This window comes from Gavia stellata, chromosome Z (assembly GCF_030936135.1).
Source record: "Gavia stellata isolate bGavSte3 chromosome Z, bGavSte3.hap2, whole genome shotgun sequence".
Taxonomy (NCBI): Eukaryota; Metazoa; Chordata; class Aves; order Gaviiformes; family Gaviidae; genus Gavia; species Gavia stellata.
This window is the reverse complement of record NC_082637.1, coordinates 78179304-78200866: the sequence shown is the minus strand read 5'-3', so window position 1 is coordinate 78200866 and position 21563 is coordinate 78179304. Positions and strand designations below refer to the sequence as shown.

Genomic DNA, 21563 nt, shown 5'->3' with positions numbered 1-21563 from the left:
TTTTTTTAGTATTTGGAAATACTTTAATTCTAGACAGTGTTTTAAAAAAAATCTCTCCAAAAGCCAACAAATACTTGTATCAAATACTTGTGTTTTTATATTTGACAAGCAGCATTCCAAAGCCAGTACATACAAAAACGCATTTTCATGCACAGACTCTTTATCAGACATGTACAGTAATGTCACTAATTTTGGGTCTATATAAAATGGCACAATTGACTAGTATAGTTGTGTGAGTCTTTTCCTACAAAATTTTAGGACCCTTTAGAATGTGAACACCTATCCCTTCTTTTGCTTTTATAGAGAAGTTCCCATCATCTTTAAGCATATCTCTGATCCCTAATTTTTATTTAGGTCCTATAACTAACACATACTCTGTTTCTCGTGGGAAAAAGCAGGCAGTAGACAAAACCCCAGTAAAGGTCAATAATTTTGTCATTTAGCTACTGTATTTTTGTGGTGCAATAACAAATATTCAGTACTAGACAGAATTCAACCTTTAATTACTGTGGCAAATGGTCTCTTATTGCCAATCAGTTTCTGGATAGCGGCATTACCGATAGTCTTGAAGAGTCTTGTGGGAATAGTGTAAACTATTTGAAGATGAACAGGGCTGTCAGATTTGCAATTAATATCAAACAAAAGACAAGGTGACCTTTTATTTCCCTAGAAATGTCAATCTTATGTCTTTACTACAATTTATGACAACATACGAATGTCATCACCCACGGTCTCTTTCTCTGCTGATTGCCAGTAAACGTAGAAATAATAGAGTTATACCTAATTGAATTTTGAAAGAGCAAAGAGGAGAGCTCGTGCTGTTTTGTAACCAAACAGAAGCACTCTCTCTTTCTATGCCAGAAATGAATGCATAATGTTATGAATCCGAAATCCAACTCATCCTGCTGACTTTGTGTTCCCAGAGTCTAAAAATGCAGTAACTTGAGGTGCTTTCTAATTAAGATAACGGTTTCTTTAAACTGGATAAACAACATGTGAACGCTGAATTGCTTACAAAACAACTCAGAGAGTGAAGGTCAAGGTATTTGCTATGAAGGGTTTGGTTATTAGATTCTTCCCCTCTTCTTTCCCACTACAAAGTGTTGATGCAAATATGAAATTGTCAGGTGACAAAGTACGGTTGGTCTGTAGGGAAAGGAGCCGTGGGAAAAGAATCCCCAACTGCCTGAACAGCTTGAGGAGAACTGTTTGGTTTATAGTCTCTAGTCAATATTTGGTTTTCCCTTCTTGTAAGACATATGTATGGAATTTCTTATTTTCATAGATAATATAGTCTGACAAGTTGCCATATTTCCCATGTAATGATTGTAGCACTTCTAGACTGATCTTGCCCCAAAATATAGCAAACCTAATGGTGAGAGAAGGATAAAACAGTCAGTGGGGTTTGCTTTTCTTCCTGTACCTATCAAAGAAATTGTCATTAATTGTTGCCTTAGCTATTAGTTGTTATCAAGGTTTGGGCAGCTGCAGTGGTAAGGCCTGCACCCCTGTGGATGAGCTCGGGGGGCCTGGCAGAGAAGGAAGCATTAAGCTTGTTGCCCAGTTCTTTCTCTTCTGATTTTAGCAGGTATTCTAGGATCAGAAAGGAAAAGATGTCTGTTCATCTATCTGGAGTTAAGAAAATCACAATACTCCTTTTTTTTTTTTTATAATGTATGAAGGGGGTGCTGTTACTCTTTTTTTCCCTTTACTTTTCCTTTGTGACTCTCTGCCTCTCTCCTCTTAGCTATTGCCTTGAGTCAGCACAGCCCTCAAAAATAATGACATAGCTTGTATACAACAGCATGGAACAATCAGAAGCAATGACTAGACAGCAACCTTCTCACATGATACTCCAAGATCTAGCAGCATTAGGACGCTGCCCCATAAACTGGCTGACACTAAGCACTCAGGATTTAAAAAAAATTGGGGCAGATTGTAGTGACATCAAAGCTTCTAGCAAATAAGTTTACATTGCATCATCTCAGACCCACTTTTATGGTATTAAGCCTCAACACACCTATGTAGGAATATTATCCCAGTTTCACAGCTAAGTGGAAAGGAGAAGCCAAGAGAGGCAGAAAGGGGTTATCTTATCAAAGGTCACAGTGAGTTTGTGGCAAAGCTCAGTTTGGGCTTCTACTCCTATGCTAAAACCCACAGATAGCAGCCTTTTTGCTCTGTAGAACTGCTTTTCTGATTAGCAGCAACTGTCAGAAGGCTTTATCACCTACCATGCTCTTGCTGTGAGAATGTATATGGCATGCTCTGATGTCTGTTTCATCCAAGGCCTGTGCTCCAGGGAAATTTTATAGAAGCAGTCAATATTTAAGGTCCAAATTCAGGTATCTCTCACTTTAATTTTTTTGCAGAAATCCCATTTCTATTCTTCATCTTGAGTTAATTTGTCAGGAGTTGAGGCAGTGGCATAGGGGCACCTGAGAGTACAGACAGAAATGCTGCAAAGAACTTGGGTGGTGATATTCCCTTTGTAGCAAAATTCATTGCAAAAGAACGCTTTTATTCTGCGCAGTATTTACTGAAGCATTTTCATTAGAAGCTGAAAAGGGTCAGCCAATTTTTCAGTTATTTCTGCTTCAACAGTTGCTGTTGTTTATTCTGGAAATTAAGTGGATAGCCAGAAACCAGTTATTAATCTGACTCATTTTACATAGGCAAGAGAGGCAGAATTCACATGGAAAGAACCTTCCATCAAGTTACAGTTACTTTTTTCATTGCCAGCTAGAAAGAAGTGATTGATAGCAAGCTGTTTGAGAATGCAACTGCATTATGAATAGCTGAGTGACCTGTTAACAAGGATGAATTACATTTATTTAGCCTGGCTGAAGATGTTTGCTGTGTTTTTAAAAATCTGTTTGCTGAAAGAGCCATTAGTATCAAATATTTTGTCTTTATATGTCAGAATAAGTAGTTTAATCTATGCCAAACATCCTTAGAAAAAGAATGTGATTTAGATGACATAGTGACATTCACTGTCCGCAAAGCAGACAAAACAACTACAGACAGCTGAGGAGATGTTTAATCCTGCTTGCCTTTCTGATTTTCAATTATCTCCATTTAGACAGCTTCAAGGAAAAACTGCACAGGAAAAATTCCAAGTGTCTCTGGATGAATTCAATTACTTTGACCATCACAACTGTTTTCTTATCACAAGAAAAGAAATGGAAGCAAATAGTGGTACAGGTGCCTTCTGGGTAGTGAGATTTAATGCTATTACGGACAAAGGAAACATTGTAATTACAAACCAAGTCCTTTAAGTTTGACAGTGAAAAGATTAAAAACCTTATCCTACCTAGAACAGAAAATCTATGTGGATATTATCCTGTATTTTCATTAGACAGTTTTTTGTACGAAATAAGCAAAATTTGCCTAAGCTGTAAGGATCAGCATGTTGGGACACTGATCTGTCTTACCCTACTGAATCTTTAATTGTCTTTCTAAATAAATTAGCTCAGGTCTTGGGCAGGTGAGCTCAAAGCAGAAGTCACCTGTGGCTCAATTTAGTGGCTGATTCCAACCTGAGTCCATATCATGAAGGCTGCTGGGAGTCTGTTGTGAACTGAACAAAGACTTAACAATGTAACTAAAAGTTAAGCTGAACCGTAGATACCATTTTTCAGATTACAGAGAGAGCAAAGTACTGGAACAGATTGCTTGGGAATACTGTGAATTCCACATCACTGCCACTATAAAGAGCAGGTTATAGAAGTATGTCAGGAACCATTTCTGTAGAGTCAATCTTGTCACAGAGCAGAAAAAACAGAATAGATGACCTCTCAGCATCCTTTTGACACTTATTTCCTATTACTGTGCTTTGAATTTAGATATGCAAAAAATGTGTATGTAATTTAAAGTAGCCTTTGTGTGTAGTTTAATTATTCGGTACTGAAGTATGTCTTAAACAGCAACTGGTCGGCTGTTTAAGACATACTAGAATGGAACAAAACAAGGAGGTTTGTTCCAATCTAGGTCCCGTATTTTCTTCAATTGATAAACTTCCTTGTTACTTGCTTTAAAGACTGTTTGTATTACATTTTTTAACTTGTTCTTTTTATAAATATAATGATGTATTTTTTCAGGCTTGCTGCCAAAAATATTTTCCTGTTTGCTGTGTGAGGTGTTTATAATCATAAACAGTTGCTCCCACTACTTTTTATGAAAGGAACAGTAGGAATTGCAGTGATTAATGGGTCTGCAACTTGCTGGACTGCTAAGGGAGAGAAAAAATGTAATTTCCAAATAATTTTTAATATGTTGTGCAGAATAATTCCTCTCTGAATAATTTTTTGTAGCGATAAACTACTTACTACCATTGAGAATGTGTGCCTCCAATTTCAGCAATTTAAGATAGAAATATGCACTACTGACATCTGTAGTGTGTTATGCCAAAAGCAGGGTTGCTTGTGATGTAACTGGCCACTGCTGGAAAATGAGGCCACTTCGTGTCCTGGTCAAGATGAGTAAGGGTAGCAGAAGCTGATTAAAAATGTATACATGCTTAAGTAGGTAGAACAGTAATTAAAAAATACTGGAACAGACCAATTTACATAAATAAATCAATAAAGCTGAGTGATAGTTTTATAAAACTGGGTTTTGTTTGCATTGAAATCAGACACAGATTGTTTGGTCTTTGTCATCCTAACACAGCAGACACGGCAGTAAAATACCAGATTATGTCACTTAAATAATGGAAGACTTGACTGTGTTAGCATTAAAGGGCATTAATGTAAAGCCAACATAGCACATGAGCAAAACTTCTTCGGGAAGCTCATCGGAGCACACGAAAGATGACTTTGTGTTAGGCTTCCCCCATTCATCTCCTTGTCACTCCTCTGTTGTCGGTGTGATAACTGGGCACCTCCATTTGTAGATAAATACAGGTTGATGCAGCTTTCTAAAATTCAGGCTCGCAGACCTGAATGAGGACCACGAGCTTTAGAAGGATTACCGTTCTCCTACAGCAGAAACCTCCTCAGGCAGCGCTGCCGGTACTGATTGAACCCAAAGTTTTGGGATTCACCTGTACTGTGGCGAAGGCCTAGACCGAGAAGGCGTTACTTAATTTCGAGCACCACGGGCTGGCGGTGCACAGTTTCACGGTTGTCAGACGTTTGCAGGCGCCTCCAGCAGAGCCGTAGAGCAGCTCCCTCTTGCGCGGAGGACACAGGCCCCCCCCGGGCGCGGGCCCCAGGGCCTGCTGGTGGCACCTGTCCACCACCGCCGGCGGGGAGGCGCCGCTCGGCCCCAGCACCGCCGTCCAGGAGTGCCGCCAGGGCAGGCAGGGAGCAGCACAGCTGCCACGTACAGATAGGTGTAACTTCCCGCTCGCCTTTCCCCCTTTCCGAGGAACCATAAATAACCGTTCCCGCCACTGCTGTCCCACACCCCGCCCCGGGGTGAGGGCGGCCGCTACGGACAGCAACAGCCCTTATCGGCTCTGCCAGTCGCCCGGCCGGGGCAGAGGCGGTGTCCCGGGGAAGGAAAGGGGTTGTGCCAGGGAAGAGGGGGGAAAAAAAAAAAAGGGAAGAGAAGAGGGGTTTGCGGGTTGGGCTCTTCGGCCGAGGGAGGAAAGGGGCCTGGCTGAGGGGAACGCCGGGGGGGGCCCCGGGGGCGCGGCGGCGGTGATAAGGGCGGCCGGCGGGTGCCCCCGCCCCGCTGGGAGGCAGGCGCTAGGGGCAGCGCGGCGCCCTCGGCCCGGGGCCGCGGCCTTTCGCCCTCCCCTCGGACTCCCCTCCCACCCTCCACCCCGCGGGGAGGATGCGGAGGCACCGGGGCCGCGCAGCACCCAGGGGCGCGGAGGCGGCTGTGGGGACATGAGCCCGGGGAGCGACCGGCGCCTGGGCCCTCTCCTGCTGCTGCTGGCGCTGCTGCAGTGCGCGGGGCGGCGGCGGGGTAAGTGCGGCCCCTCCCCGGGCCCCCCGGCCCGGCCCCGCTCCGCTCGCTCTGGGACGTGGCGGGGGCCTCTGGCTGTGAGGGCGGCGCCCGTCGGGCGAGGCGGGGAGGGCGCGAAGGGGACGGAGGCCGCGGGACGAGGCGAGCGGCGGTGGGAGGATTGTGGCCTGGCGGTGGGCGCCTGCCCCACCGGCACGTCGAGGGCCCGGCGGCGGTGGCGGAGGCAGGCCTCGGTGGGCGCGGGGAGGCGGCCGCCCACGGGGCACCACCGTCTTTCACCCCGGCTGGCGGGTCTCCTCGCCGTCCGGCGAGGGCTGTGGCAGCAGCGGCCTCGTGTGCCGGCCCGAGGAGAGGGCCTGGCCTGGGCGGGGGCCGTGCCCGAGGGAGCGGCTGGGCAGGACTGAAGCCGTGAGGTGACTTGGGTGCTGGAGCGGAAAATCGTACGTTGCTAGGGAGAAATAAGTCGTCAAGCTTCATCTGTGGTAGTAAGGGAGGGAAGAAGACCGTTTTTTATCTCCCAGAGCAGCAATCTGAGGAGGACACTCCCAAGTCTTATCAGAAGATTGAGGTAACACGAAAAAGTTCTTACCGTGGCTCTTTTTAAATTTAGTTTTCTGATCTACATTGGCTACCATTGCATACTGACAGTTTTTGTTTTCTGTTCTTATTAGGAACACACAAAAAAGTATATAAAAGCATTAAGAATTAAGAGTAGGAATCTATGATGTTTCCTGCGAGTCTTAAGGCACTCAGAAATGCACTGTGAGTAAAACTGAAATGCTGTGCGTGTGGAAGTGCAGTTTTATCACACTGATAAATTTGGTGCATAAAAAAAGCTCGCTGTTGTGTTCAGCTGCCTTCTTACTGTTATGGTTATGTATTTAGACATCATGTAAAGGCAGGCAAAATTTTGTCAGAGCTCCTATATATGCAGTAAGATTTGTATTCTGTAAGAACCACGCCATCCTTATCAATCTTAGCTGTCTTAGAAGAGTAAAAAATTCCATACTGCTGTGTCCAGCATCATAAGGCAACATCAGCTTGTGCAGGATTAAGTTATTTCTTTAAAAATGTAAAAAAGGGTGCAAGTGTGTACATGCTTTGTCTACATTCAAGTCATCCATTCTGATGTTTATCATTTGGAAAGCCAGTGCATGTGTGAAGATAACAAAAAGAGCTTACAAAAAACGGAGAGAAATGCACGTAATGCACCAAAAGTATGAATACAAATAAGGGAATAAGTTCGTATTTTATTCTAGTTTCATGTATATTTATATCCCTATCAAATTGCAGTAAATTAGGGTGTGTGTCATATGCTGCGAAACTACTTCTAATATAAATCCATTTCTAAAATGACTTCACTATTATTTTCCTGCTGGCAACACTCTCAACATTGTTTTTATGAATAACATTTATATGATATACATGTTGATGGTAGAAGATACAAATAGACTGATAAATAGCCCAAGCATCTATGCATAAATAATAGAAACAAAATAATAGAATAAATGAGGAAACAGAAATCAAGACAAAAGGGAAAGAAAATGAATACGGAGAAAAGATTAATAGTATTGGATAGAGCTATTATTATATGTCTTGTAAACCTTGCTGACTGCTGAAAAGCTGTTTTGTTTGTTGTCAGAGAATAGATGGATGGAGAAAACTGTTCAGTGTAGTTATTTCGTTTAATCCTTTCTGTTTGTTTTTTTTTTCCTTTGGTCTCTGAATACTATGGCTGTGGTTTTGCTGCAAGTTTGAAAGTCAGATGGGATAAGATGGGATTTTTTTCAATGTGTTTTAATCTGGATTTTATCTCCACTTTAAATTCTGTTCCCATTACCCATACCAGCCCACCTTTATGGTCCTTTTTTTTTTAAAAAAAAAAAAAGTAATTGTGTCTTTTTGTTCTTAAAGCAATTGTGAATGGATCAGTTCCAGATGTCTGTGCAACTTGCCACATTCATGCTACATGTCATCAAATTGAAGGAAAAAGTGCCTGCATCTGTAACTATGGATTCGTAGGCAATGGGAGAACTCATTGTCAAGGTAGGCTGCCTGTTTATAAAATGGCAAGGAACTCTGTACATTCCTAAAATGTTCTTTCTCGAGTAATATTACTGAATTCTTCAAAACACAGTAAGAGTTCTGCCATTTCCTGGCAGAATTTCCAAAACCTAGAATATGTGTGGATTGTTTTTCCTTTTTTTTTTTTTTTAATGACTAGCTATGAGCTGTACTTTACTTGTACTTGATGTAAGTATTGTTTTGTACTTAGTTGCTTGACTAATTTATTCAATTTCTGTTATATAATGAAAGATTTAGATTAATTTTGTCTTAGAAAATGTAGGGGTTTATCAAACATTTATTTTTTAAATATAATGTATGGGAATGGTTTATATAATATTTTTATCCTAGCTTCAGCAAAAAAAACCCCAACATTGGTGGGCTTCACTTTATTATTCTTTTTAACCTATGTGCCATTGAACTGAAAACTAGACAATAAAACTGACAATTAAAATCAGTGCTTTTTTGCTGATTTTTCCAGTTATCTCAGATTACTGGGTAACTAAAACTTAATTTCCTAAGTTGAAGGTCTGTTCTTAATAACAGTGTGCATATATACACAGATTTCTTGAGTGCAAATGTCTGTTACATGAAAAGTGTTGTTCAGTGTTGTTTTATTTCTGTAGCTGATCGTGTTCTTTTAATACTATCATCTCATACGTGACAAATCAGTACGTGAATCAAATGATGTCAAATGCTGTGTCTGAATCTATGTAACAGCTTACCACTGCTTAAAGGGGAACGTCCCCCACCTCTGATCTCTTCCACTCCATGTCTTCCCCTTCTTCCACAAGCGCCCACTGGTCATTACGTACAGTTACGTCATTAATGTGGGAGAAGACAAGCTGCGTATTTTGCCATGTTAATTCTCTGCCAGTTGAGTGAGTTGGGTAAGATCAGCACAAGGTCTATCAAGTGCTGCAGCCAGTGCGTGCCACAAGGAAGAGCAGAAGTGGAGAGCAGGGCCCCCTGGTTTCAACAACTGAAGCTGTGTCATGAAGCTTTATTCACAGTTTCATCCAGGAACAACAACCTCTGTTGGTCTAAATACTCCAGCTTACTAGCAGTGTTTACATCCCAAATAACTTAGAAAGGAGAACAGTAAGGGGAAGTCACAAGAGTGAGTGAGGAGGGGAGGATACTTTTCTTAATCTCTCTCTGATGTGTTTTAAATGTGCTGACAGATAAAGATGAATGCCAGATTGGAGCCAGCAAGATCTGTGGAAACCATACACTGTGTCATAATACACACGGAAGTTTTTACTGTGTTTGCCTTGATGGATACCGAGCCTCCAACAACAACAAGACATTTATTCCCAATGATGGCACGAACTGTACAGGTAGACATCACAAAGAATCTTGACCACCAGGAATCCAGAACTTAATGTTCTGCTGCACAATTTTTTTTTTCCTGTCGCTTTAGAACTTACTTTCTTAAACTAGTATCAGAGCACTTTCTGCTGTGGATGCAAACACTTATTTGACATCTAGGTTCTAACAGCTATGAATTAGTTCCATTTTGCATTCTTTGCTATGTTACAAGTCATTGCTTTGCAGTCACATTCAAGCAATAATCTTTCCAGAAAAAGAAGCTAGATTTAAGAAAATAAGATGATACTTATCTTTCCCCCAGAATGTCATATTTGTGTTTAGTGTAGAAAATTACACAGTTCATTGTTACAGTAATGAACTGTTGTAACTGATTAAGATATTTGCACATATGGGATTTTTCTGGGATTGTTATAGCGGGAGGAAACATTGGGAACTGTTTGTCAAGTAAAACAGAAACACTTTAAAAGATAGCTAGCTACGACATTGAAAGTCTCCTCCTTCCAGATGTTTGAACACCAGGCAATGATAAGCTCCTTTGTTTCCCAGACGAGCCATGAGAAGCTACGCAGAACCCTTCGTGGAATGCTGTATTTGTTTTAAGCTTGGGTCCTACATTAATCAATTAAAATAAAAAACCTATTACCAAGTGCATATATTTTTCTCTTAATTTTTAGATATAGATGAATGCGAGGAGTCTGGGCTGTGTGGTCACAATGCAAGATGCGTGAATACTGAAGGAAGCTACAAGTGTTACTGCAATGATGGTTATAAATTAGAAAACGGAGAGCGTTCTTTTCATCCAGATGAGAACATAGTTTCATGCAAAGGTGAGAGTTTTTGGATGTTGTTTTTGCAAGCAGATAAAATCAGATCTTACATGATGTAGTAGTACCTGCTCTGACCTATGCTTTTAAGTCTCCAGGGCAGAAGACTTCTCTGTGGACTTTGCCTGCTGTCTGATTTTTTTCTTCCTGAGTTCAGTTTGTTCCAGTGACATCTGGATGGTAGAGTCGACACCGGATATGATTTCTACAGGCTGTCAGCAGTGGTTCAGGTGTGCAGGGTCAGAGAAGCTTAATAATCCCATGAAGGTGATGTAGTTAGTTTCTGAATAGGAAGGAAGCATAGTATAATCCACTTAAGCTTATATAATCACACTGCATGAAGGGGAGGGGAAGAGCACAAGTAGCTGGTAAGAGAGGTCAGACGAATGAAACAAGTCTAGGGGAGAGGAATAATAAAATAATAGTTTAGCTATTTTATCACCTACTGTGCTGCCTGCATAAGTAAACTGTTCTGATTATTTTGCCATTAAAAAAAAATTCAATTTGAAACTGTTCCTCCTGCCCTCTCTAGTGTAGGTGTTCACAGATGCAAAGTGCTAGCAGCGTAAGCTGTAGCTGTCAGGGTATGTAATGAACCCAGGCATCCCAGGTGGAAGGAACTGCCTCGCAGAATGACAGAATCACTAAGGTTGGAAAAGTCCTTTAAGATCATCAAGTCCAGCCTTGATTGTATCGAGCTGTCATTTCTGAATTATTGCAAGAACCGTCAGTAAAGCTCACTGCCTGTAGTTCATCCAGTGTTTCCAACTGGAGTGCTCCGCTTCATTTTGCCAGAATTGCTGATAACCCGTTTTACCTCACTGACTTCCCCTCTACATGCTGTGGTAAAGTAGTGTGTCTGTACTGACTGTGTCACTTGCGGAGTCAGACAAGGGAGCCCTGTGAAGCAGCTGTGCTGCAGGAATGCAGGCTGGTTCAGTGAGATGGAGGAATTGAGGGGCAAACCATTTCATTTCAGCCTGTCTGCAGTGCTTCACCTTTCCCATGCACAGGGAAATAAAGCTGTACATTAGGGCCTGAAATTTTCCTCTGGTGTTGAAGGATCATTCAGCCATTTCTGTAACAACACTGGCACACAGAAAGCACCATCACACTGTGGTGTCTCCTCTTTGGTGCTGTGAATGGCTCCAGCTGTATGTTAGTAAAGATGTAGCTCAGTGCCTGGATCACTGTGTACCTTGATCTGTGGCCAGTACAGCTCTTCAACTCTAATCTTCTACCCCTTTGGCGACTGCTCAGATTCATGAGATTGGGTGTATTTTGTGATGTGGCCATCCAGTTCAGCTCGTCTTAAAGTGGTCATGTGTTGTGATTTTTTTTGTGTGCTGTGAGATCTTTTAACCCAATCTCTTTGCAGAAATTGGATGTGGTTCCCCTCCTGAAATGAAGCATGGCTACATTGTGGGGAACTACAGCTTGCTGCCAGGAAGTGCGGTTCATTATGAATGCAAAGAAGGGTTTTACAGCAATGAGGGAAAGTTCTCATATTGCACTGCAAATGGAACTTGGGAACCTGCCACTTTAAGCTGTAAAGGTGAAGAGAGTCTTAAATCTTTCTTAAATTCTTCATTAAGGGGATTTATGCATGGGGAAGTTTGTTTGTGAAAGACAGTAGGCTGTTTCCTCAATCTGGAGGATAATTTTTCAAGAGCTGGGTATTTGCAAAAAAAAAGAAAAAAAGAAAAGAACAGGTTATAAAATTGTGTCACCTCTTCTGGTTAGTATTATGCCATTTTCGATGCTGGTCCTTGCATTTTTACAGACACTGCAATGTGTCCTTTGCTTGTGAACCGAGGCCTAGAAAACAGCTAGCTTTCTGTAGCATTTCATGGGAAAGGCCAGTGAGTTGGAAGGCATCAATGACCTCTCATGAAAAGAACAATTTTTCTGACAGTTTGTGAAATTTTTTCCTAAGGTTGACTGTAGATGCCAAAGAGAGGCTTCACGCTACCCCTCATCTTAGATAGCCTTCATGGTTTTAAGACCATTTGTACATGAGCAAACGCTTTCACATCTCTAAAGTGTAAAGTTTTTCCCTTGAACATCTTTAAAACTTCCACTTCCTTGAGTCTTCTAATCACACATTCTGTTGAAATACTACTGCTTACAAGTGCAGGATTTTGTGTGGTGTGTAAGTAGTTAGAAAGTCTGTATGTTAGTTAAATGGCACTTGAAATGCTAGCTAACAGAAGGTACACTGTGTATAATGATTCTACAGGGGAAAATTGTCATCCTTAAAATTATCACTTAGTGAGGAGAGTTCCTTCTCTCAAAATAGAAAAGCCCTTTTGGTTTCTAATTATTTTCTGTTTTCTTTTTTTTTTCCTTTGATAGTGGATAGAAATGTAATGTTAGTGTGTGTGTCTATGGGAAGTGAATAAATTAGAATAAGGATGCTAAATCAGTGTGGCTGGGAAAAGTGAAATATTAAAGATCACTAGAAAATTCTTAAGAAAGAAAAGATAAAACAATTTAATACTAAATTACTGGCATCAAAAATAAAACAATTGAAATAACATTTTTTCCCCCCTAAAAAATAAAGGACAATGAATTTGAAAACAAAAAGGAAGTGCCCAAAGTCTCAAGAGGTCCTTAAAGAAAGCTTGTGGAATGCAGTCCTTGTGAGTTGTTGGTACATTTGTTTTTTACTAATATTTTTCAGTTATTGCTTTTTCATGTGTGGGGTTTTTTTTTTTTTTTTTAATTTCTACAGTCAAACAGTAGGTCACGTCAGAGATTCTGAGCATATCTCTCATGGTTAATTGAAATAAAATACATCAAACACCAGGAAACAGCCCATGAGTCTGAAATGACAAACTTATTTCCCCTTTGCATTGCAAGCTCTTTTCCTGAATTTCAGTTAGGACTTCTCTTTTTGTAAAACCAGCAAGTCTGAATTTATTTTTTTTAATACTAGTAAAGCCACCTTTAAATAATTCTTTAAACTCTGAGAGTTTCCCTGGTAAGTCTTTATCACTAATTTAAGAATTTCTCCTGGCCAGGTGTAATGTCTTCTTTTTCAGGAAGATCAGTAAGTTTGTCTTTTGTCTTCCTTCCTATGGTAATTTAGGAGTTTATTTTATATGGTCATGATGAAACTGGCCATTGAAGGTAGGTCAAACTTGGTAAGATGTGTGACCTAACATCAGGATACTGTAAGCGGACTAGATCCCCTTATTTTATTTAAGTATATGGATGTAATGTGTCTTTGAAGAGTATAGCTTACCTTGAATATTAGTAAAAGAATTGTCTTGAGATGAAAAGTCAGGTAGTTTAATGGGAAGATGTGATGTACGTGAAGAGGTGTAGTTGGACTGTTGAACGTGAGTGTTGTGTCATGCTAACATGAAAGCCTTTTAGATGGTTCCTTACCTTAGAAAACCAGCATCATATCAGACAAATTGTTTTTTGTGCTACTTGACTTCTTTGTTTTATGCATTTGTAAATGACAGCTTGGCATGTTTGTTAATAGAGCAGCTATTACAATGAACACCATGTAGACTCTTTCTTTAACAGGAAGCTTTTGTATTGTATGTTGTAACCTTTCCTATGGTTTTGCATTTCTCTCGTCCTTGTGCACTTCTTAAAATTTTGATTCCTAAAGGCAGTTTCTGCTCATCTGCCTCTCTCTGACTGTTGCTCACTGCAAATGGTGTAGAACCAGCTTGCCACCTGTAATCAGGTTTGTAAAAGCAGGAGAATCTTAAAGATGAAAAAAACCCCAGGACATTTTCGGTATACTAGCAGCTAGGCTGAGGAAGGAGTCACAGATTTAGCATGCCATACTGAAAGAAAAAGAGAGAGAAGTAATTTTATTTGGAAGCAGCTCTGGAGTAGCTACAACAGTTGCAGTCATGGTGGGGATGTTGCAGAGGACGTGAGGGCGTGTTGGATTACCACGGGTGAAGAGGGTTAGTTGATAATGCTGGAAGAAATACGCATGGGAGTGCAGCCGCCATTACTTCTGCTGCCTGACTAACAAGTCTATCTTCCTCATTCTTCCTCTCCCTAGGTGTGGATTGTGGGGTTCCACCTTCTGTTTTAAATGCATATCCGGCATCTGTAAGTGGGACCACATACAGAAGTGAAGTTACTTACAACTGTGTTCATGGTTACTTTATTGCAAGCGGCAATCGGACTGCAGTCTGCAATGCCAAAGGACAGTGGGATGGTACTGATTTGGTGTGCAAAGGTAAATCAAATCTGCCTTCAGATTTATTTAGCATAGATACTGTTGCTGCCACCATAATAAATTGCAATCATCAGTTAGAGACATCCTTTTTGAGCATTCAGTTTATACGGTCTTCTGGCATACAAAGTTCTGTCACAAACCAAAAGCCATATATTAAACAGGGTTTTTTTATCTGTGTCACTAATGAAGTTGCAATTGTTAACAGTAAACATTGCAAGATCAAAATCCCAATGCATGTCAGTCACTGGGATTACCGTGAGATGAAAATTCAGCCTAAATTGCTGCCATTCTTCTAGCGTAATATCTACTCTGTGGTTGAAGCCACTACTCAGAAATTAAACCACTATTAGTGGTTAGCGTCCCCTTAAAATTCCCATATTCAGACAGTTTCCAGTTGCGAACTGTGATTGCTCAAGCATGATATTGTTACTTGACGTAAGTCATAAATCCCTTTTGTTACTGTGATTTGGAAGAATACAGCCTAACAAGTTCCTTGATAAGAAGAAACACAAAGGTACATTTAAAAAAAAGTATTTTGCCCAACAGCATTTCCAGTGTATTGTTACTCTGAGCTCATATTATTAATTAATGTGACCTCAGGATAATTACAGTCTTTAGTCAGTTTTTACATTGGCACAGCTTCACTTTTCCATTCACTGGGTGATTAATATCTTTTGAGCTTGATCCAGCAGGGTCAAGTCTTCTGTTCATTGCAATCAAATACAGTAGTTTTTTTGAATGTGCCATGTCTATATTACAACCAGTCTCTACCTTTAGAATCTTCTTTAATATTCTTATTCTGGGTCACCAGTCTAAATAGAAGGTTTGCTATGTTACACAGAAACATACTTCTGCGTTTCTGCTTTTCAATCTGATTATAGGATGGCCATGAGATAGCTGGAGTTAAGCAGCAGTAATTTTTGTATCTCATCACATACTGTCCGTCTGTAAGTTCAGCGTATTCTTTGCATGTGCATTAGTTATTCTAAAGCTTGTTCTGAAGATCTATAATAAATACATACATTCATACACATTGGGATATGAAAAGGAAGGTTATCATCATAGTGGATGTATTGCTCATTGCAATACATATGTTTTAACTTTTCCTTCAAAGGTTGTACAGGTCATGATTCTACACAGTTTGGTTTTTACTTCTTTGTTTTCCTTTTTTGAGTAGAATTTCAGAATCTCTTAAGATTATTTATTAAACAGTTTCAAAAGCACTTGTTTTCTGCATATAGTTTTAGTGAAGGTAAGATTTTAATTCTTACATTGTTTAGTTCTTATAAGTGAAGTGATGCAGAATCTTTTATTGGGGTGCAACGTTCATTGTGGATTAAAAAGGGAATTTTAATCCTAAATAATATTCTTTGGTTTTATGTTCATTCTTTTTTGTTCCCTAATTTTATTATGAAACCCCAGAAAACAACTGAGCAAATTAATTAATTTGTAAGTGCATTACCCCAGCTTCCTAATTATCTCTAAAGGAATAATCCATCAAATTTTCCCACGGAAGTGCTCACTCTTCTTGTCTGTAGCAGCTTCTCCTTTTTTCAAAGCTTGGATTAAATCCACTGGCAAAGGAACATAACCTTCTTGACGCTGTTCTTCCATGTCACTCCTTGGACCATGTGTCGTTTTTCAGCTCTACTGTTACTGATGATAGGTAAATTAAAGGAATAAATAGCATGTGGGAGATGAGAGTGTGTTGTGGAAAGGTAGATCCACTTGTAAAAATTTGCTTAGAGATTCTTGTTCTCCATTTCTGAAAAGGGTACTGCTTTATTTTATGGTGTGTCTTGAAGGATAAATGCACCACCCTGCTAGAAAGTCTCCACTCACAAAGTTCTGGGTTCTAAATGGCTGGCCTGACTTCTAGAAGTCTCTAGGAAGAGGAAAAAAAGTGAATTGTGGCTTGTGGGGACAATTAATCTTTCTTCCTTAAACACTTTGATATGCCTTGCCTGTTTTCATTTTCAGGTTTTGTTATCCTGTTTTTTTATGTTTCAGAAATAGATTGTGGCAAACCTTTGCTGATTCCACACACAGAAGTGATCTGGGACAGGTCCACCACTCTCTCGAGCAGAGTGTACTATCAGTGTAAAGAAGGATATTATTTTAATGGAGACAAGAATTTTTCAGAATGCACAATACATCAGTCATGGGAGAATATTACATACATATGCAAAGGTAAGTATTACTGTAGTAAGTTGCTGTGGGGTGTGCTATTTAAATAGTTTCTCATTTCTGTTCTGAAAGTAGGAACAGGAGGAAGGATGAAGGCAAGAAATCCTCTTCTAATTTACCATGTGGGGAACATGGTGGTACTTTAGAACTGAAAGGTCATGGAAGAAAATGTTAACCCTGCAACAGTTTCTAGTGGATGCCACAGCTGTCTCATTGCTGCACTGAGAACCTTCGGCTTTAAAAGACAGGGGAGTGTCACCAGATGAGCTGAGGGCATTTAACAACATTTTGTTGTGGGCCTAATACTGTAAAGTGCACTGTGATGAAAGTAGGGGCAATGGAATTCAAAACTCCGTTTTCTTTTCTTTTATTCTCTCATAATGCCCAAAGTAAAATTTATTCATGGTTGCCTTTCCAGTCTAGATCTAGTTGTCTGAATTTCAGTCCAGAAGGATTTTCTTATAAAAGAAGATTTCCCTTCCCCCTGAGAAGGGCAGTAATGAAGGTGTTGTCATACTGTGGGCTTGGACATTTCAATAGTAGCGAAAAAAAGCAGATGTTTTGGACTATGGCTGTTGTGCTCCTTAGTGTTATTCTGTGGTGTTAGAAAGAGGTGTCGTAAAATAGCTCTACGACTGTGCATCTCTTGTTCTAAAGTAGCAGGGCTGTCTTTTGCAGACGTTAGTGTTCCTGTAGCTTTGTAGCATCCACATGTTTTTCAAAAGGACTGGAAGTGTGTCTTTGAGTGCTCCCACTCCACAGACCAAGCCTTTACACAAAGAGTTGCCACTTGATGCCTCTCTTGCCTCACTTGATGTTTTGAGCATTCACTGTGAATATAAAACATGTGACATCAAATAAAATGAGCATGCAGAAAAGCAGTTCTCTCACTTTTTATAGTGCCCTAATAAAATTGGAACTGCTATTGTTAGAAGTCATAATTCATACTTCATTTAGGCCATTTGCATAGCTGTACCTTCTGAATTGGCTTTGAAGCCAGCATTGTGTAGAGTGGCTAAGTTTATCAGCTGTGTCAGTCATTGCAATGCCGAGAGTTCTGTCTAGAGCACTCTGAAACTGTGAAGGGTCTGAACCTGCAGTCTGCACTCACAGGATTAGAGTGGATTTCAGCAACAGCTTTGCCAGAGGCAAAAATGTAGACTCCAGCTCAAGCTGTTAGATCAGAGGGCCAAAGAAGTCGGAGTTGTGGTCAAGTAGAATGGAAGAAAACTTTTAAAAAATAGCCTAACTAGTCCAGGCTCCTTTGGGAAAAAAAAAAAAATCATGAATAGGAAATTAGTACAAAGACCTTCAGCTTCTTAAATTCTACATTTTTCACACTTACTAGCGGTAACAAATTATTTTCAAATGAAATTAAATCTCTGTTTCGGTAATGATGCCTTTCAGATGTATATGATCTTAAGGGTGTGTGTAATTAATCAGTAGTTCCCATTAAAATGACAGAAAATCATGTACCATTCAAAGTAACTTACGAAGGAAGTCGGAAAACCATTTGTCTTTTCCTACTGCCTGAAACACCTCATTAGAAGTAAGGAAGTTAAGAATTTCATCTGAGCATGTTCCCTTTGGCAAATAATTACTTCTTCATTTCTTAAGCAGTGATTGCTATGGAATGCCCTTTATTTGCATTATCTGTTGCATTGTCTGTTGGAGTATATAGTAAATGTGTCTGTGTGTATGTCTATATGAAGTACGTTTAATAGTAGCTGGTTTAAATATTAAAAAAATGCTTAACAAAATTAATTTTACTGACACATGCTGATTGGATTAAGCCATCAGCAGTGAAGTCTGGTAGTAGTCAGCTGAATTACAGTCCTCCTTTGATTTGTATACATAAACTCAAGAGACTGGAGTGCAGAGGACATACCAGCAATTAAATAACCTGCTGTCCAGTATGCTCAGTGCGTGAGTCTGGACATCCTGTACAGCTTGTCCTGGAAGAACTTCTTTTTCCCCTGCAGAGTAGGAATGCGTGGTTTCATTTATAGTCATTGCAGAAGTAGTGTGCGGTTATCCGAGGCACACATTATGTTGAGCTCTGGTGGGATTTCATGGTAAATCTGGGAAGTTTTTTTCAGAGTGAGAACAAGATCCCCTTGTGGGAATAATGTTTCAGTTTGTTTCAGGGACAGGCTTTGGCTGTAAAGCACTGCTGCATGCAGTGGTGGAATACAAGTCTGAAATGAGAAGCTTGGTTTTCCTGTTGCGAATTTCAAGGGACAAATAATGTTAACTTGAGTAGTATTTATCTTACCAAGAGAGGTTGTTCAGGGTGTGGGCTCAAAATGGGGCATAAGGTAACATAAGACTTATATTTTTTATGAAAGGAAAAAGTATGAAATGAAGCCTTCCCACTCCATATTTTTCTTTTTGAGTGGATTCTGCAGATAAGGGTATTTTTTATTTATCACGGCTGTAAGAAGGCCAGAAAAAAGGTGATTTGTGCCTTGGCTATCTATCTGAGGTGCTTGTTCCTAAATCTGCACTTGAAAATGGCACAGTGTGCAATGTGTATCATAAGCCATTACCACGTCCATGAAGTGTATAATTTTGAGAAGCACAGGGAGAGGAAATGGAGGGTGTTTGAAATGAAAATGTGTAAATGAGTTGGTCTTGTCTTTATTGAACTTGGATACAAATGTTTAATACTAAAAGGTCAGGAAGGGCTAACATAGATGCTGAAGTAAAATCTTTTCCCCTTGTAATATGTGTAGATTGTGTATATGCATGCATGTACACACATACACACACACACAGAGCTTAACTTGAGAGCTTACTTCTTGGGCATCCAGGGAAAGTTAAGATGAGTTACGGCGTTGCTTGCAGGCTTGCCTTCCTCTTAATACCATGTGCAGCTCTAAAAGTGGTACTTTTCCCAGTCTTCTTCACAGTTATGAAGGGGTCAGTTCATGCGCGGAGGGGGCAGTGTCTGATGCAGTTTTCTACGTTAATTGGACAACTGTTAGGAATATGTTGGAGGGAAATAGTCCCTTTACCTACTGCAGCTTTCTTCATCCCGTTTGCAGAGTTCTCCTTTCTACTATTCATCAAGCTTTTTCCAATTTCCCAGTCCCAAGTCCTAGAGATAACATGGATAGTTTTCTCACGGTATCTGATCTATTCTTTCTGTAACAATTGGCTCTAGTCCCAGCTATAAGCACATAGGCTGGGTTGGCTGCTGCTCATTATTCTAATCCTAGAAAACTCCTTCCTTATGTCTGTTTTCTTTGGAGGTTGTTAGTATTCAATGTGGGTAGCAACGATATGGTGTCTAAGAAAGAGAAACTGTCCGATTTTCATATTTTTATCCCAGGAAAAAAAAAGTCTGCATAAAAGAATGACTTCTCAGGATTTAAATAAGTCTCCAGTAGCACTATTCACTATATTATTAGAAATGCATTTATTAAAGTGTTTTTTGATGTATTAAGTGAAATATTGTCCTTGCAAAAGAAGCAACTGCTGCACATGGCTTGGAAAAGTCCATGGATATGTAAAAAGGCTGGAGGAGGGGGTGAATCTGACCTGCACGGAAAGGTAGTGCACATTATTGGTAATGCATTCCAAAACTCAGGCAGTGGAAAGTAGCTGTTGTAGTCAAAAGGGAAAATTGACCTCTGTGTCCCTTTAATGCTGAGTCTGACAGCACAGCAATCTCACTGATAGGTTCTGAGAGCCTTCCAAAGTAGTGTTAGGCTTAGCTTCCATGGTCTATAGAGGAGAAGATAATCCAGTCCCAACGTATTGTGAACCTGGAACTCAAATAGAGAAAAAATCATTCTTCACACCAATGCACATTCCATCTGATCCTCAGCTTGGAGCTTCTGTGTCATAACCTTTTGTGCGCATGCTCTTTTTTACATTACCTCTTACTGAATGCAATGTGAACTGTCCATCTTTCACTAGAGGTTAATTTTCTGTTTTAGAGTGCTTCATTTTTGTGTGTTATGACTCCCCATCCACAAATAGAGTTTAGCTGCATGCCTTGACCTCTGGAGATTTTGAGATAATCATGTGGAACTTGGGTATTATGGTAGTGAGGGGTATCTTCAAAGCATCAAGAGAATATGTTATTAGTTGGGTTTGAGCCATTTCCCAGAAAATGGGTGTTGTATGCCAGCATTGAAAATCCTAACGGATGCAGAGGATGGAGGAGGATACTTGCTAAATACATGCTTCAGAGATTTGAAGGTTTACAAGGAGGAGCAGTTTGATGAATCAGTCCAGAGAAGGCATAGCAGATTGTCCACACTGTGCACTTTAAAACATTGCAAAAGAGGAATACTTTCATAATGAAAAAAAAAACAAACCTTGGAAAAAATCAAAAGCAAAATCTGAACCCAGTCTGGAATAAACAGGGCAGGATCATCCTTCAGGTGTAATTTAACTATAGACCTACAGCAAAGGTAATTTCCATGCAATTGAGAGGGTCTAGTTACTCTACTTTTACTCCAGAGTTGTTTTCTCTTTGCTTTCACTTTCCCTTCGTCTCCTGTGCTATATCCTTATTCCCACTGACTGATTTGCCCTCTAGCTAGAATTCTCTGGGATGTCAGTTTTTACATCCTCACTTGTACAATAAGAGATGATAGAAAGGCAGCTGGAATGTTTCTGTGGTGGCAGCATCAGTAATTTCCACACAACAATGAATGGGTTATTTGTCACTCTCCTAATTTTTATTCCCAGCCATGTGTAAATAATTCATGTCAACAGTTATGAACTTAATAGAAAAGGTGTAACTCACATCTGTGAGCATTGATTCAAAACCCATTGTTCTGTAGGAATAAGAACCCCATTGAACAATTAGGATAATTATAGTCATCAATGAAAAGTATCTGATTGGCCTTAGTTCTTGTAAAGGCCTGATTTGATAAATTAAATTCAGACATCTGGTAATCTGGTAATTTCTTTAATTTCCTGAAAAAACACAGGTGGAGTCTGGGTTATGGGAGGTGCTACTTCTTAGATCAAAGTGTTCTAAGTGCAACCCAGTGACAACCGAATTAACAATT

At 40.1% G+C, this 21563-nt stretch overlaps 1 protein-coding gene across 1 annotated transcript in view; it reads left to right on the top strand.

Annotated features, from left to right (window-relative positions):
- The first annotated feature begins 5834 nt into the window (after positions 1-5834).
- The window catches only part of SUSD1 (sushi domain containing 1), a 46421-nt gene continuing 30692 nt past the window's right edge, over positions 5835-21563 (top strand). Inside the window, exons 1-7 of the mRNA XM_059833841.1 lie at positions 5835-5913; positions 7828-7959; positions 9162-9317; positions 9984-10136; positions 11512-11688; positions 14167-14346; positions 16357-16536. Coding sequence (XP_059689824.1) covers positions 5835-5913; positions 7828-7959; positions 9162-9317; positions 9984-10136; positions 11512-11688; positions 14167-14346; positions 16357-16536 — 1057 coding nt within the window. The remainder of the gene's footprint in view (positions 5914-7827; positions 7960-9161; positions 9318-9983; positions 10137-11511; positions 11689-14166; positions 14347-16356; positions 16537-21563) is intronic.